The sequence below is a fragment of the Tursiops truncatus genome, chromosome 2 (genome assembly GCF_011762595.2).
Source record: "Tursiops truncatus isolate mTurTru1 chromosome 2, mTurTru1.mat.Y, whole genome shotgun sequence".
Lineage (NCBI taxonomy): Eukaryota > Metazoa > Chordata > Mammalia > Artiodactyla > Delphinidae > Tursiops > Tursiops truncatus.
Window position 1 is genome coordinate 147,532,387 of NC_047035.1, and position 14,003 is coordinate 147,546,389.

At 47.0% G+C, this 14,003-nt stretch overlaps 1 protein-coding gene across 7 annotated transcripts in view; it reads left to right on the plus strand.

Moving 5' to 3' along the window:
- The window catches only part of WDR37 (WD repeat domain 37), a 67,243-nt gene extending 56,883 nt beyond the window's left edge, over positions 1 to 10,360 (plus strand). For 5 of the 7 annotated variants that reach the window (XM_033852306.2, XM_033852303.2, XM_033852304.2 and 2 more), the window contains exon 14: positions 8,101 to 10,360. In XM_033852306.2, the coding sequence (XP_033708197.1) occupies positions 8,101 to 8,301 (201 nt within the window). In that variant the 3' untranslated portion in view covers positions 8,302 to 10,360. Of the gene's footprint in view, positions 1 to 2,249; positions 4,736 to 8,100 lie in introns of those variants that run through there. The other 2 variants (XM_073801495.1, XM_019945771.3) reach the window with 1 other exon arrangement.
- The last annotated feature ends 3,643 nt before the right edge of the window (positions 10,361 to 14,003 follow it).

Below are 14,003 nucleotides of genomic sequence, written 5' to 3' on the forward strand. Positions count from 1 at the left end.
GGGGGGCATCTGGGAACCTGGGCAAGTCCAAGTTCAGGGCCCAGTCTTAGCGCCAGGGGGCAGCAGGTGGAGCTATAGTGGATGAAGCCCCTGCTTTTGGGCAACACCTGCAGGCTCTGCTCCATGGAGCCCACACACACCAGTCTCTCCCTGGCTTCCTTCAGCCTTTTCTACATTCACAGTGGAAGCTGTGTGGTGGGTCAGCCAGTCCCTTGTTGTTTCCAACAGGGTCTGTGCCTGACTCTGCAATCAGTGAGTGTGTCTGCACCCCCAGTCTCCTCCGCTGCTCCTCCGCCTTGTCCTGGGAAAAACCTCGCAGCAGTTGCTGAGCCGCGGGCCCAGGGCGGTTTTGGAGGCAGGCTGGCAGGTAGATTGGTAGACAGGGAAGACATCTCTGCTGTAAGTGGCACCAGCTTCCCAGAGGTCCTCTGTCCTTCAGACAAAGCCGTGTCTTCCCTTTTGCAGCTCTTACGTGTACCGTCCCAAGTTAGTTGTGGAGCTTTGTTTTCTTTGAGTGCACTTCATAGACAAACTGCTCACGAAATTAGAATAACTCAGGAAAGCTTCACCACCCCAACAAAGCCATGAATTGCTTGTCCAGGCAACTTCACATTTGCGAACTGCTGGGTATCACCGATGCAGCACCTAAGCTGCACCTTAACTGGATAGGATTCTTTCTCTTAGGTGGGCCTGAGTGTTAAATAGAACAGCTGTACAGCGTGTGAGGTCTGTGTTCTGACCCAGGAGCCCAGGTCCCTTCATGGCTTTGAGAATCTTCTCCCTCAAGAAAGGGAGTTCCAAGCAGTTCTTCGTGGTACTAATTCCATGGAGACAGTTTCATTTTTAATTATCTGTAAACATTCAGCCTTGTAGGAATTGTAGAATTCTGTTGTGCTTGAATTAATTTCCTCCTAAAGTGGTAGGTGAAATAGATTTATTTATTTTGCTTTCTTTTTTTTCTTGGCTGCATTGGGTCTTTGTTGCTGCGCACGGGCTTTCTCTAGTTGTGGCGAGCGAGGGCTACTCTTCGTTGCGGTGCACGGGCTTCTCATTGCAGTGGTTTCTCTTGTTGTGGAGCATGGGATTCAGTAGTTGCAGCACGGGGGCTCAGTAGTTGTGGCTTGCGGGCTGTAGAGCGCAGGCTCAGTAGTTGTGGCTTACAGGCTTAGTTGCTCCATGGCATGTAGGATCTTCCCGGACCAGGGCTTGAACCTGTGTCCCTTGGATTGGCAGGCAGATTCTTAACCACCGTGCCACCAGGGAAGTCCCGAGAGTTTCTTTTACTTATAGAATTTCTGTCAGCTTTTCTGAATCCTACCTCTTGTACCTGTTGTATAATGTTATAGTAACATGTTAGTGTATGTATCTGCTATAAACTTTCCAAGTAATCTGCAATATTTTTTCCAACATTCTGATATTTAACTGAATCCCTGAAGGTGGCGGGAATCTACTTGAAAGGCCATCTATTTTATCCTTGTTTTATTTGGCACCAAAGGTATATTTCTAGCTCCTTTATTACCTGAGCCGATTATTTGTTAAAGTGGTATTTGGGGTCTTTGAGTAAATTTTATTTACTGTTTCCCACGTCACCCAGCCTCATTTATTCATTAAAAATTTCCAAAGTGACCATTTATGTATTCTTCCTGTTGACTGTGATCTGCCTGCTTTTTTTAAAAAATAAATTTATTTATTTATCTATTTATTTTTGGCTGCATTGGGTCTTTGTTGCTGCACGTGGCCTTCTCTAGTTGCGGCGAGCGGGGGCCACTCTTCGTTGCGGTGCACGAACTTCTCATTGCAGTGGCTTCTCTTGTCACGGAGCTCAGGCTCTAGGTGCGCAGTAGTTGTGGCACGTGGGCTCAGGAGTTGTGGATCGTGGGCTTCAGAGCGCAGGCTCAGTGGTTGTGGCGCACGGGCTTAGTTGCTCCGCGGCATGTGGGGTCTTTCCGGACCAGGGCTTGAACCCGTGTCCCCTGCATTGGCAGGCAGATTCTTAACCACTGCGCCACCAGGGAAGCCCTGACTCCTTTTCTTGAAGAAAGAATCCTGAGGCGCTGGTGAGCCTCAATGAGTTCATCCGTGTTCCGACCCCTCTTTTCGTGGAGGCTTCTCCACCAGCAACACAGGAGGTGTCACTTGGACTAATTGTGTTCATGGCTCTCATTTCCGTTGGGTCGTTTGGGCGTGTGTGGTTCATCTGGTCCTGCTTGGGGAGCCCTGCTCTGACTGTGCTGTGTGCTTGGTCTCAGGGCCACAGGAGGATGGTGTGCGGCTCGGCCTGGAGTGAGGACCATCCCGTGTGCAATCTGTTCACCTGCGGCTTTGACCGGCAGGCCATCGGCTGGAACATCAACATCCCGGCACTGCTGCAGGAGAAGTGAGGGCACCGCTCTGAGGCTCCTCGGCAGCCAGGGACTGCGACTGCTGGCTCGCCTGGCGCTGGGGAGCCGTTGCTGTGGGTGGTGGATGCTGAGCAGGAGATGTGTGCTCTCTCCAAGCTGTACCCAGCCTGCATGAAGCGTCCAGAGTGTGCCCCTGTTGTTTATTTCTGTGTTGTGTGTGTTGGCATCACGGGCCGTAGAGGTGGAGCCCCTCCCGCGGCTGTTGGTGTTGAGTCCCTGGGTGTGTTGGGGTGACAGGAGGGCGTGGTGTCTGCGCAAGTGAAACATGAACCCTGTTCTCACTGGGAGGTGTCAGTGGTCTCCACGTTTCTGGAACGATGATCCGCTTCTGCCTTATCCTGGCAGGAGCGAGCAGGGACCTCATGCTCAGGTCTGCGTGGGGTTCCAGCGTGTGTTAACTCAGCTTCACGTCTGTGTTCTGTTACAGTTCTGTAAAATCAACTTGGATTTTAGAAGTTAAAAAAAGCATAGAATGTTGAATCTGCAACATTTGGATAGTTTATTTTGAAAAGAAAGAGTTTCTGCTCTTTTTATAGAAAATCATTTCAATCTCCTGAAGTCTCATGCTACCAAATTCTAAAATATAATGATTCTAATCACTGATTCCAGGTATTAAGCAAAATTTAAAGCACTTTAGTTTATAGCTATGGTTATAAACAGTTTTTAGAAGTTTCAAATGACTTATCCATTGAATGTGACTTGACCTTTCTAGAAGGCCCTGCTGCCTGAAAACAAACCTTATTTATTTTCTACACCTTGGGTTTGCATGTTTCCAAGTGGGTTCACTTTCTGGGTGGTATTTGAGAGCTAATAATGCAAATAAATGAGTACTACCTCAAAAGCAAAGTATTTGGAAAACTTGGGGTGTCACTGTTACCTGGTTCATGCACTTTTTGATCTAGAGCTGGAACATGAGTTCGTTCAGAAGGCAGGAGAGGCCAGCGCAGCCCACGTACCTGAAGAGGAAAGGCTCCTTCCTCACTAGCTGCCAGCTCCCAGGGGGCGGGTGGCTCTCGGTGCCCCCTCTGCCAGGGAGTCTGTCAGTCTCGCCTTCTTGGGACTTTCTACCTGGTGTTCGTGAGCCATGTTTCTTGTTGAGTTACAGTCTGATAACGAGACATCTCAGTGCCCCCCCTCACATATGTAACCCTTGGAGGCCAGCGCTGGGACAGGCACTGGAGGGTGACATTGGAAATGATCGTGATGGCCCAGTCCTGGTCACTGCTTCCGTTTTGTGGTGTCGCGGGCAGAGCGTCCCTAGAGATGGTGCCTCGCCCATGGCTCCCTTTGCCTCAGGGCCTGCGGTAGACCATCTCAGGCCTCTTGCCCTGGGTCGTCGGGTCTGGTTCTGAGATGACTCCTGGCTGGGCAGGAGGTTGGGGCCGGGGAGAACCAGAGCGAGGGACAGACAGCAAGAGTTTTAGGGCAGCTTTATAACAACAGCAGCTCAAGAGCTGGTTATTAGAGTCTGACATTCCCCAACGCCAGGGTCAGGACGGCGCAGGCTGCCGCCTGCCCTTCTGGGGTCTCCACAGCAGGGCTGTCCGCACATGCCAGCTCCTCTTCTGCTTCAGTCTCACGTCTGAGTGTCTTAGAATTACTTTTGGAAACATTGGGAAATGTCTGCAGGTCGCTAAGCCAGATTAAAGAACCAGATCTCTGCTGGATTAAAAAATTGGAAGCGTGTAAACACGTGTGTATGCGGCCACGTGGCCTGTGCAGACGAGGCTCCGCTTGCAGCCGTGTCTCCCTTGCCCCCTCCCCGTTCCTGCCCAGGGCTCGGCCCCTCTCAGGAGCAGGACCCGCTGCCATGGCTGAGAGGGATGTCTTCAGGCATCGTGAAGGAGATGGGGGTAGTGAGTGTGTGTGTGTGCACGTGTGAGTGTCCGCAGGTTTGTGCATGTGTGTGCCTGAAATGAAGTTGTGTGACCAGCTGCCTTGATCATATCTGAAATAGTGTTTGGAAGTGGAATTGGTTTCGTCCATGTGCCGACATGTCAGAATTTCATTTAATAACAAAGAGATGGGTGGTTACTGAAAACTGTGTTGATGGAGAATTTCACGAGAGGTATGTTGTTGGATGAAGGGGCGCCCTTTCTCAACCACTGCACATCAGCTTATGCAGAGCCAAAATCTGTACCTATTTTGGAATCTGAAGAATCCTATGTAAGTCATCTGTTGCTTAAATCTGTGAAAAGTTTCTTTTGGGGAGAAGGTGTGCATTTATTAGTGTTGTGTAGAAGCAGTTGTTTTCATTGTGTTGATGTAATTGTTTTTAAGTGTTCAGTGTCTTCAATGCAGTATGAAATTCATTAAAAATCCATGTTCTGTAACTACTGTTGTAAAAGTGTTGTTATTAGGAGTCTCTCTTTTTTTTTATTTTGCCTTTTTTTCATGTTTTTGCTTTGGTAAAGCATTGTTAATGGCTATTGAACATCACAATGATATAGAAGGTAAACAAATTAATTATAGTATTGCCCACTTAAAAAATTTTAATTTTAGACTTAAAAGCTCAATTGTGTTATATTTTCTATCTGTTATACTATAATTTAACGATCCACATTACACTTCTCCATTCCTGCATCACCACCCCAAAATTTCTGAAGGGAGTTAACAATTTGACAAAATACAGGCATTTGCCAAAGTTCCTCAGAGTTTCATAAGATGCTTGTCCTGTTCTTACTACAGCTAAGCTTGTTTGAAAGTTGAAAAAAAATTGCAGTAAGAGAACATAGGCCTGTTTTCCATGGGAGAATGCAAATTAGGATTGGCTGCAGCTGCCTGTTCACCGTTCTGTTCTCACCCATGTGGATGGAGCGGTACCTGTCCTGGGAGCCCCGGCAGGTGGCAGGGCTCTGCCTGGCGTTTCTTGCCTGCCTCAGCCCTGCCTCGAACCAGGAGGCCTCGTCACCCACCTTGCATGGGCCTCAGGGGCACATTCAGTTCCCAGAGGGCAGAAATTCTCCACGATTACTCCCTCACCTTACTCTTCAAAAACATGTGAGTATTGTCTAGATTTCATAATTATATCTTCAGTTACATTTAAAAGTTTGCATATTAGTGTAAAGAACTAAGAAGGCAAGACTTGCTTTGATTTCATCAAAATGCCATTAAGATGTGTCTCCCTCATCTATAGGTTTTCTGTTTTCCCTTAATAAGTTAGAAGTCAAGGAAGTTATTCCAAAAATCGGGAGCACCTCTGTTTTTTATGCAGCATACGATATGTAGTCCATATCGTGGGAAGAGGCTGAAAAGGAAATCATAAAAATTCTGTGAGTTTAAAATCAAATTTATTAAAACGATCTTTAAGCAGCTTTTGGTCAAAATGCAAGTAGATTGAGCAGCCCTTTGGCACTCTGAGGGCTGTGTGCCGTGTGGGCTGGGGCAGAGTCACAAGGGGCTGCTGCAGTCAGTTTGGTCCAGGAGGCGTTTCCAGAGAGATGACATTCAAACTGGAGCCTGAAGTTTGACAAAAGTGTCAGCAAATGAAAGCGGGGGCGAGAACAAGTGGGGGAGGGCACCCCTGATGGAAGTGCTTGAACAGGCCTTGGGAACAGCGGGTTTACTCCACATGCGCCAGGCACTTTGGCATGATGGGGCGGGGGTCCGGTTCCACGGGATTTGTGCTGAGGGGTGAGCTGGGGCAGTAGGGTGGGGAGGGCAGGGCTCTTTATCCCACAGTCAGGACAATTCACGGGCTCCCGTCATTGCGAGCACACAGGCATCCCGCGGTACCTAAAGGACGCTAAAGTGTGTGACAAGAATCCTCCCCCCCCCCCCCCCCCCCCCCCCGCAATGGTATGGGAATGTGTTGGGAAATTTCAGCCACAGTTTAGAGACTGAGGTATTTTACTCCCTACTGCTGGGCCCCTTGTCACCACCGCCCCACAACTGTGTTCTCCCACCTGGGTGCCAAGCGAGCCGTCGTTTTATGCTCCACTAACCCAAACGGGGCCGTCAGGATCCCTCCTGGGAAATTTTGGAACTAGAACTGAGAAAGTCCGTCTCTCTCCAGTAGTTCGTCTTCGTGAAAATAATGCCAAGTGCTTCAGAGTGTGAAGGGAAAATAACTATAATTCTGTGCTCGGCAAGACTTCCTTGAGGAATGTGTGTGCAATGATGGCTTGGGGAATAAACAAAAGCAGATTTCACCAGTACTCCTTCCCTAAGGGAACTTCTCAAGGAGGAACCGTAAGAAGAAAGAGTCATGAAGGAATGGTTCAAAGTGGGCCAGTGCGCCGGCGGACATCTGGGCCAAATTACGCCTGACTGGAGCTTGTGGTTTAAATGTCCATTTTTGTTTGGCTGGGGATTTGAAAGATTAAGTCTTTAAGTTATTAAATATTTATAGAGACATTTCAAGGGTAACCACAAAGAAAAAAAAAACACTTTAGAAAGGTAAAAAAGAAATGATTAAAAGTTACTGTAAGGGGCTGGGAAATGTAAATAAGAACTGGGCAAAAGTGACTTTTTAGCGTATTTCTTTTTGTAGTTTTAAAAATTTCAGAACCATTAAAATATATCACCCAGTATCTGAAAAGTTCCCATTTTATGCTAGCGACAAAAACATAAGGTACCTATTGGGAAAAATGTGACAAAAATAAAAAGAGGCTTGAAATCATCCATGGGAATATTTTAAAGCTTTAACATAGACATTAAAAAAGACAAATACAGTGACAGACCATCATGTTCATTGATAGGAAGAGTCAATATTGTAAAAATGTCAGTTCTCCTCATACTGGCAAGTAGATTCAATGCAATTCCAATCCAAATCACCCCAGGGTTTTTTGAGGAATTGGACAATCTGGTTCCTAAATGTATTAGAACAAAGGCCAGAGTTAAGATGCTCAAGAAGAGAAAAGAGGAGGTCAGAAAGGAGAAGGAAAAAAAAAAAGATTACCTCAAGCCTGGCAGGGCTACAGTAAATACACGGAGGGGTTCACACAAGGATGGGGGATTGACCAGTAGAGGAGAAAGAAATCAAAATCGATTCATGCATATATGAAAACCTGAAATGTTTCAGCTCATATAATCACAGATCAGTGAGGAGAAAGTGGCTATTTAATTAATGGTTTTAGTACTACTGGTTATTCATGTGGAAGAAGGTAAGGAATTTGGATCCCTACCTCACACCAAAAGAAAATCAATTCGAGCATTGTATGTTAAAGGCAAAACACTAACATATAAAAAAAGAATATTTTTATGACTTTGTGTTTATTAAACAACTACCTAAAAATGCATTAACGATACCAGAAAAGATTGATACATTCAACTACACGAAAAATGAAAAGGTCTGTGTATTAAAGGAGTCCTTATAAGGCTGAAACAGTAGGCCACAGAGTGGTTGCAACATATAATTCACAAAGGGTTAGCATCCCAGACAGCGCACAGCAGAATCCGAGAGAATGGGGGAACTGGGTGGCAGACGTGAATAGGTACGTCACAAGAGAGAAAACATAAATGTTGTTGGTTTGGATATGAAAGGATATGGCAAATCAGAAGCACTCTCTTGTAGGTCTGGACATGTGCAGTCACTCGGTGTGTAGTAGGGACACAGTTTATTAAAGTGTCATGTCGGGAGTCCTTGCCTGACTATTGAAATGAAGATTCCTGGGTCCAACCCCAGAGCCACTGACTCAGAATCTCTTGGGTTAGGATTTAAGAAGCTGCATTTTACACAGGCTTTTGTTTGTTTAAGCTCCTGTGCAGTTTGAGAGCTGCTGTCCTGGAGAACCTTTTGCACTTGTGCACCAGGGGACGTATGCAAGGTCGTAGCAGCAAACACGGGACAACCCAACACACATCAACAGGGACTGGCAAGCAAATCATGGTACGTCTACACAGCAAAATATTATGTAACAAGATGAGTGACCCACATGCAGCTACGTGCAACTGTTGATATGTATGAAACCTTGTGAGGCACGAGTCAGCCCAGCCACACGCGTGTGATCATGGCTAAGTATTTCATGTGATGAAAACCCAGTGTTCCAAATGGTCGTCTCGGGGCCAGGAGAGGGGGTGGGGTAGGAGGAAAGGGTGGGATCAGGAAGGGCCCAGAGTTGGCAATGTCCAGTTCCTGATTTGGACAGTGGACACACAAGTGTGTGTTCCAGTTTTCACACTTTATAACTTAAGTATCTCTACAAATATTCCTTTAGTGTATCTAATATCATATAATCAAAAGAGTAATTAAACAATTCTAAAGAGAAAGTGTGTTATTCCAGAGATGGATCAAGTGAATGCTGGTAAAATGGGGAAATTTGGAGTAATATTTTTGACTATGTCAGTCTCAAGCTTATTGCATAACCCTATTTTCTTTTTTTGCTTACAGACATGTAGTTTTATTCTAAAATGTCTGATTTTCAGTCAGTGTGTACCTTCCATGGGAGGAAACGCAAAGCCAATTTTATTCCGAGATAATGTTCTTGAAAAACAACCGTCACCAAGGAAATTGTCAAAAGGCAGAGTGTTATGCTGTCAAAATTGGGTTGTTGTCAAATACATTTTGGAAATCCTGGCTTTAAAGTGGGAAATGTAATAAGGATTTCATTTACCAGGTGTGATCGTAAAACAATAAAAGTTTTCTTACGTTCTCATAAAATGGGGACTGAAGGTAATTTCAAATCTAGGAGACAGTCCAAAAATTGTGTTGAGCAGGTGCCACGTGTCAGAATAAGAATTTTTATTCTCACAGTCTGTGTTTTGGGGAAAGAAGCATTTATTTGGCTAGGTGGATAAGTTCTGGTATATTTGCTGAAATATAATCAGTTTATAAATATAATGTGTATGCATTACTAATATCTTCTAGCTCTGAATTGATTCTCAATAAATAAAAATGTCCTACTGGTTAACTTTTTTTTTTTTTTTTTTTGCTGTACGCGGGCCCCTCACTGTTGCGGCCTCTCCCGCTGCGGAGCACAGGCTCTGGACGTGCAGGCTTAGCGGCCATGGCTCACGGGCCCAGACGCTCCGCGGCATGTGGGATCCTCCCGGACCGGGGCACGAACCCGTGTCCCCTGCATCGGCAGGCGGACTCTCAACCACTGCGCCACCAGGGAAGCCCCCTACTGGTGAACTTTTAATTTTCTTTTTCAGTGATAAAATTAATTGTATATATTCTATAACTAATCCGTCTCTGGTATTATATGAACCTGATTTTCCGTTTTTTAGAAAAGATTTTATTGTGGTCTGTGTAAAATACACTGAACATATTTTGACATATTCTCCCACGAAATCACCACCACAATCAACGTAGTGCAGTTAGAACCCAAAAAGGTGTATTCATACCTGTGCATTCCCTGCGTCCTGTGCCTCCATACCCCCATCCCTGTAGCCACTGGTCTTCTTCCTGTCACTAAAGATTGGTTTGCGGGACTTCCCTGGTGGCACAGTGGTTAGGAGTCCGCCTGCCAATGCAGGGAACACTGGTTTGAGCCCTGGTCCAGGAAAAGATCCCACATGCCGTGGAGCAACTAAGCCCGTGCGCCACAACTACTGAGCCCACGTGCCACGACCACTGAAGCCCGCGCGCCTAGAGCCCATGCTCTGCAGCAAAGAGAAGTCACCGCAATGAGAAACCCGTGCACCGCAAAGAAAAGTAGACCCCGCTCGCCGCAGCTAGAGAGAAAGCCCGTGTGCAGCAATGAAGGCCTAATGCAGCCATAAATAAATAGGAAGGGAGGAAAGGAAAGGAAAAAGAAAAGGAAAGGAAAGGAAAGGGAAGGGAAGGAAGATTGGTTTGCACTGCCCAGAATTTTATATAAATGCAGTTACATGTCTCTACTTATTTACTTGTTTTTGCCTTCATTCAGAAAAATTGTTTTGAGATTATTTTGTGTTATTGCCTGTATCAATAATTTATTCTTTTTATTGCTGAGTAGTATTTCACGTATGAATGTGTCACATTGTTTATTCATCCAGTTCCTGGCTGTTACAAATAAAGCTGGTATGAACATTTATGGTAAGTCTTTGTATTCACATACACTTTCAGTTTTCTTGGGTAAATAAATACCTAGGAGTGTAATGGCTGGACCATATGGTTAGAATATTTTTAGCTTTTTAAAAAACTCCCATGCAGTTTTCCAAAGTGGTTGTACTGGAGACTCTGGTTTCTGCTCTGACATGTAAAGAGCTTGGCGATTGTCTCTCCTTCCCACATAGCAAGATAAAAGGTGAACAAACAAATCATTGATATTTCTTAGGTCTCGTAGAGGACTGAGGGTCAGAGGGCAAACCACTGCTCCGAAAACTGGAGAGACAGATGGGCGATTCAAAGAATCACAGCTTCCGAGAAGCAGAAGCTTCTGGAGCGGGATGAGTTGGGCCCTTAAGTGGTAACCTGATGAACTGCTGAGAGTGGGCTGGCTTGAGATAAAGACCCCAGGGGCCACCGCACTTCACCGGTTAGGTTTCCAGGAGCTCCAAGTTCCCATCGTGAATATCAGAGGAAAGTTCCCTCACCTTTGGTCATAAGCCCACAGCTAGCTCCACCACAGACGCCTCCTCGTCAAGGGAGACGCTTCCCCAGAGCCGTGTCTGACGTGGGGAAGAATGACTCGGCCCCAGCCCCCTCTAGCCCTCCTGTCCCTTGTGAAGGTCACAGCCCAAGGCCCCAGGCGCACTGAAAGATGGACCTAATCCCAGGTCTTCAGAACACTTCGCATCTCCCGGCCTGACCACCACATAACTGGCTCCTGTAAAATAGCAGTGGACTTGGACATGGCAGAGGTGCTGGAGTTATCCAGCCAGGACTTTAAAACAAGGGTGATTAACATGCTAAGGGTGAACAGTGTGCAAGAAGCGATGGGAGGGTAAGCAGAGATGCGGAAACGCTAAGAATCAAAACCCCCAGGACAGTCATGAAAAATGCCTTTGAGGAGTCTTTCAGTAGACTGGACCTCGAGAAGGCTTCAGTATGGGTCAATAGAAATGTCCCAAACAGGAATGCAAAGAGAAAAAAAATGAAAAAAAAGACAATATCCAGGGGTTGTGGGACAATTACAAAAGGTGTGATATCTACATATGGGAACACCAGGAGAAGAGAGAAAGGAACAAGGAAAAGATTTAATAATAGTTGAGAATTTTCCAAAGTTAATGACAGAAAGCAAACCACAAATCAGAGAAGCTGAGGGGATACCAAGTGCATAAATGCCAGAAAATCAACACTCGAGCACATCATATTCAAACTGTGGAACACCAAAGACAGAATCTTGAAAGGTGAAGAGAAAATACACCATACCTACAGAGAACAGTGATAAGATTAACATCAGATTTTCCATCAGAAACCAAGCAAGAAAAGAGTGGAGATGAATATTTAGTGTGTTTTTGTGTGTACAAAACAATCATTTATTATGCTCATAGATTCTGTGGTCTGGAGTTCAGAAAGGGCGTATCAAAGATGACTTTTTTCTCCTCTGCAATATCTGGAAGACTGAGCTCTGGAATTATCTGCAGGTGTCTTCTTGTGTGTCTGGCACCTGAGCTGGGTTGACAGAAAAGTTTGGCTCAGCTCAGAAGCTGCATACCTGCGTGGACTGGTCTTACAGCACGATGGCCTCAGGGAAATCAAACCTCTTAAATTGTGGCTCGAGGTGTCAACAATTAACGTCCCAGTCTGCGAGGCAGAAGCAGGAATTGGCTGCACAGCCTGTCCCGGGCACTGTCCTGAGTACTTTGTGTATTAGCTGCTCATTGAGCCTCATGACCACCAGGGAAGTAGTGCGATTATCATACACGTTTTATAGGTGGGTTGGTCCTTTCCCAGTGCCTCACCGCAGATGGGAAGAGGAAGAATGAGGTTCTGGCTGCAACAGTTCAGCTCTGGGGTTGGTGCTGAGGGCGCTAATAACCCAACACTGGGGTTGGGTTTCTGCCCACCTGGCCCCTGGGGCTCCCGGGCTGCAGCCGCGCCTCTGGCTGCCCTTGGTCCCCGCACCCGTTCTGACGGGCACGAGCTCAGAGCCCTGCCCCTGCCCTGCGGAGCTCCTCCCTGACTACGTCCACATGTGTCACTCCCAGGGGACAGGGTGGGTGGCGTCTGCCTCAGATGGGATGTCTCCTGCCCCTGCCTCAGCCTGTCTGCTCTGTGCTGCCCGCAGTACCCCCGCGAAGCTGCCAGACACAGAAGCCCTCCCCCCGTCGAAGTTCTCTCTTGCTTCCAAGGACTTTAACATTTCCCTGGGGAAGTGTCCCTCCCCCAGCTCTGGGGACCACACCTGAGCATCATGGGCTGTTCCCTACAGTCATTTCTGGGTCCAACCTGCAGCCTGGGCACAGCCGTTCTGTGGGCGTCTCCCCTGAGCTGCGGGGTGTCCAGGAGCAGTGCAGCACACCCCTGTCCCAGGGTCCCGCAGCAGGTACACAACACAGGAGAGAAGGGCAGTGAATGTGTCAGGTCTAGTTCCTTTACAGTGTCCGTGACGTTTTTTTCCAAACCTCTGTGCACTTCTCCCAGTGGTTGCCTCTTGAAATAGTTCTCCTGATCTGAAACTACAAGCATTTATAAATCAGGGTTTCTGACATCTCTCCTTGAGGCAGGATGGCTTGCATTTCCCTTTTCTGTCTGCAGAAATGCTGTGGTCTCACCTCCTGACCCTTCCTGTTGATGGACCCTTGCCCAGGATGATCTTGGCCTCTGACTTTACACCATCCTCACATCCCTGCCAGGTGCCCTTACCTCCCCCTGGTTATTCAGTCCCCCGGGCACCGGCTTTGCCAGGTCACCCTACTCTGCGGCCCCCTTGCTTCAATTGAAAGCACTGCTGTCCAGCTGCTAATTGTGTTCAACCTGGTGACCACTCTTACTGTTGTTGACACCGTTTAATTTCTTTTTAAATTGCTTTGTGTTCGGTTCCACCAACTAGCGCGTCAGCTCCTTGGGACCAGAGATCGTGGCACGTATGTGGATAGAGCACAATGACTTGCTCATAACAAGTCTCAATAAATATTATTTATTGAAGAACCTGGAGAGAGTGATCACTTTGACACTCCCTCTCAGTGAGCGGCTGAAATCCCAGTAATGGGAAGCATGGAAAAGCCTTCCTGACTTGAATAACTGTCGTCATTATGACCAGTTATTACCAAAAGTAAGCACTTTCCCCTTTACATACTTATTGAATTCTCATCACAATCCTTCACTGCAGGTATGATTCTGTTGAAAGATGAGGGATTGGGGTTCAAATGCAGAAGCTGCCTTGCTCAGAGCTGAGGGGTGAATGGGGTCTTTCTGATGCCAAAATCTCTGTGAAAACAGCCTCCACCCACTAAGAGAAGCAACTCAGCCAAGTGCCCAGATGGGCTGAGATCAGTGCAAAGAGCTTCTCGGGTCCTCGGCGCCCGGAGCGGGGCGGGCAGCCGGGTCCCCTGCTGGGTGGGTCAGCGGCAGGACCTCATCAGGGGCAGGCTGTCCGCAAAGCAGCCCTTGTTTTCAGTGAGATTTCAGTGTCCAGAGGACTTTTCTCTTTGAAATGCAAAGTAGTCCTCGCTAAGGAGCCGGCAGTTCTGAGACTTGAGTCTTTGGATTTATGTGGAGAAGCTTAGTGGCTGGCAGGGCGAGGGCAGCACTAAATCCCTGCACGAGGTGCCCGACGTATTCCTTCAAAG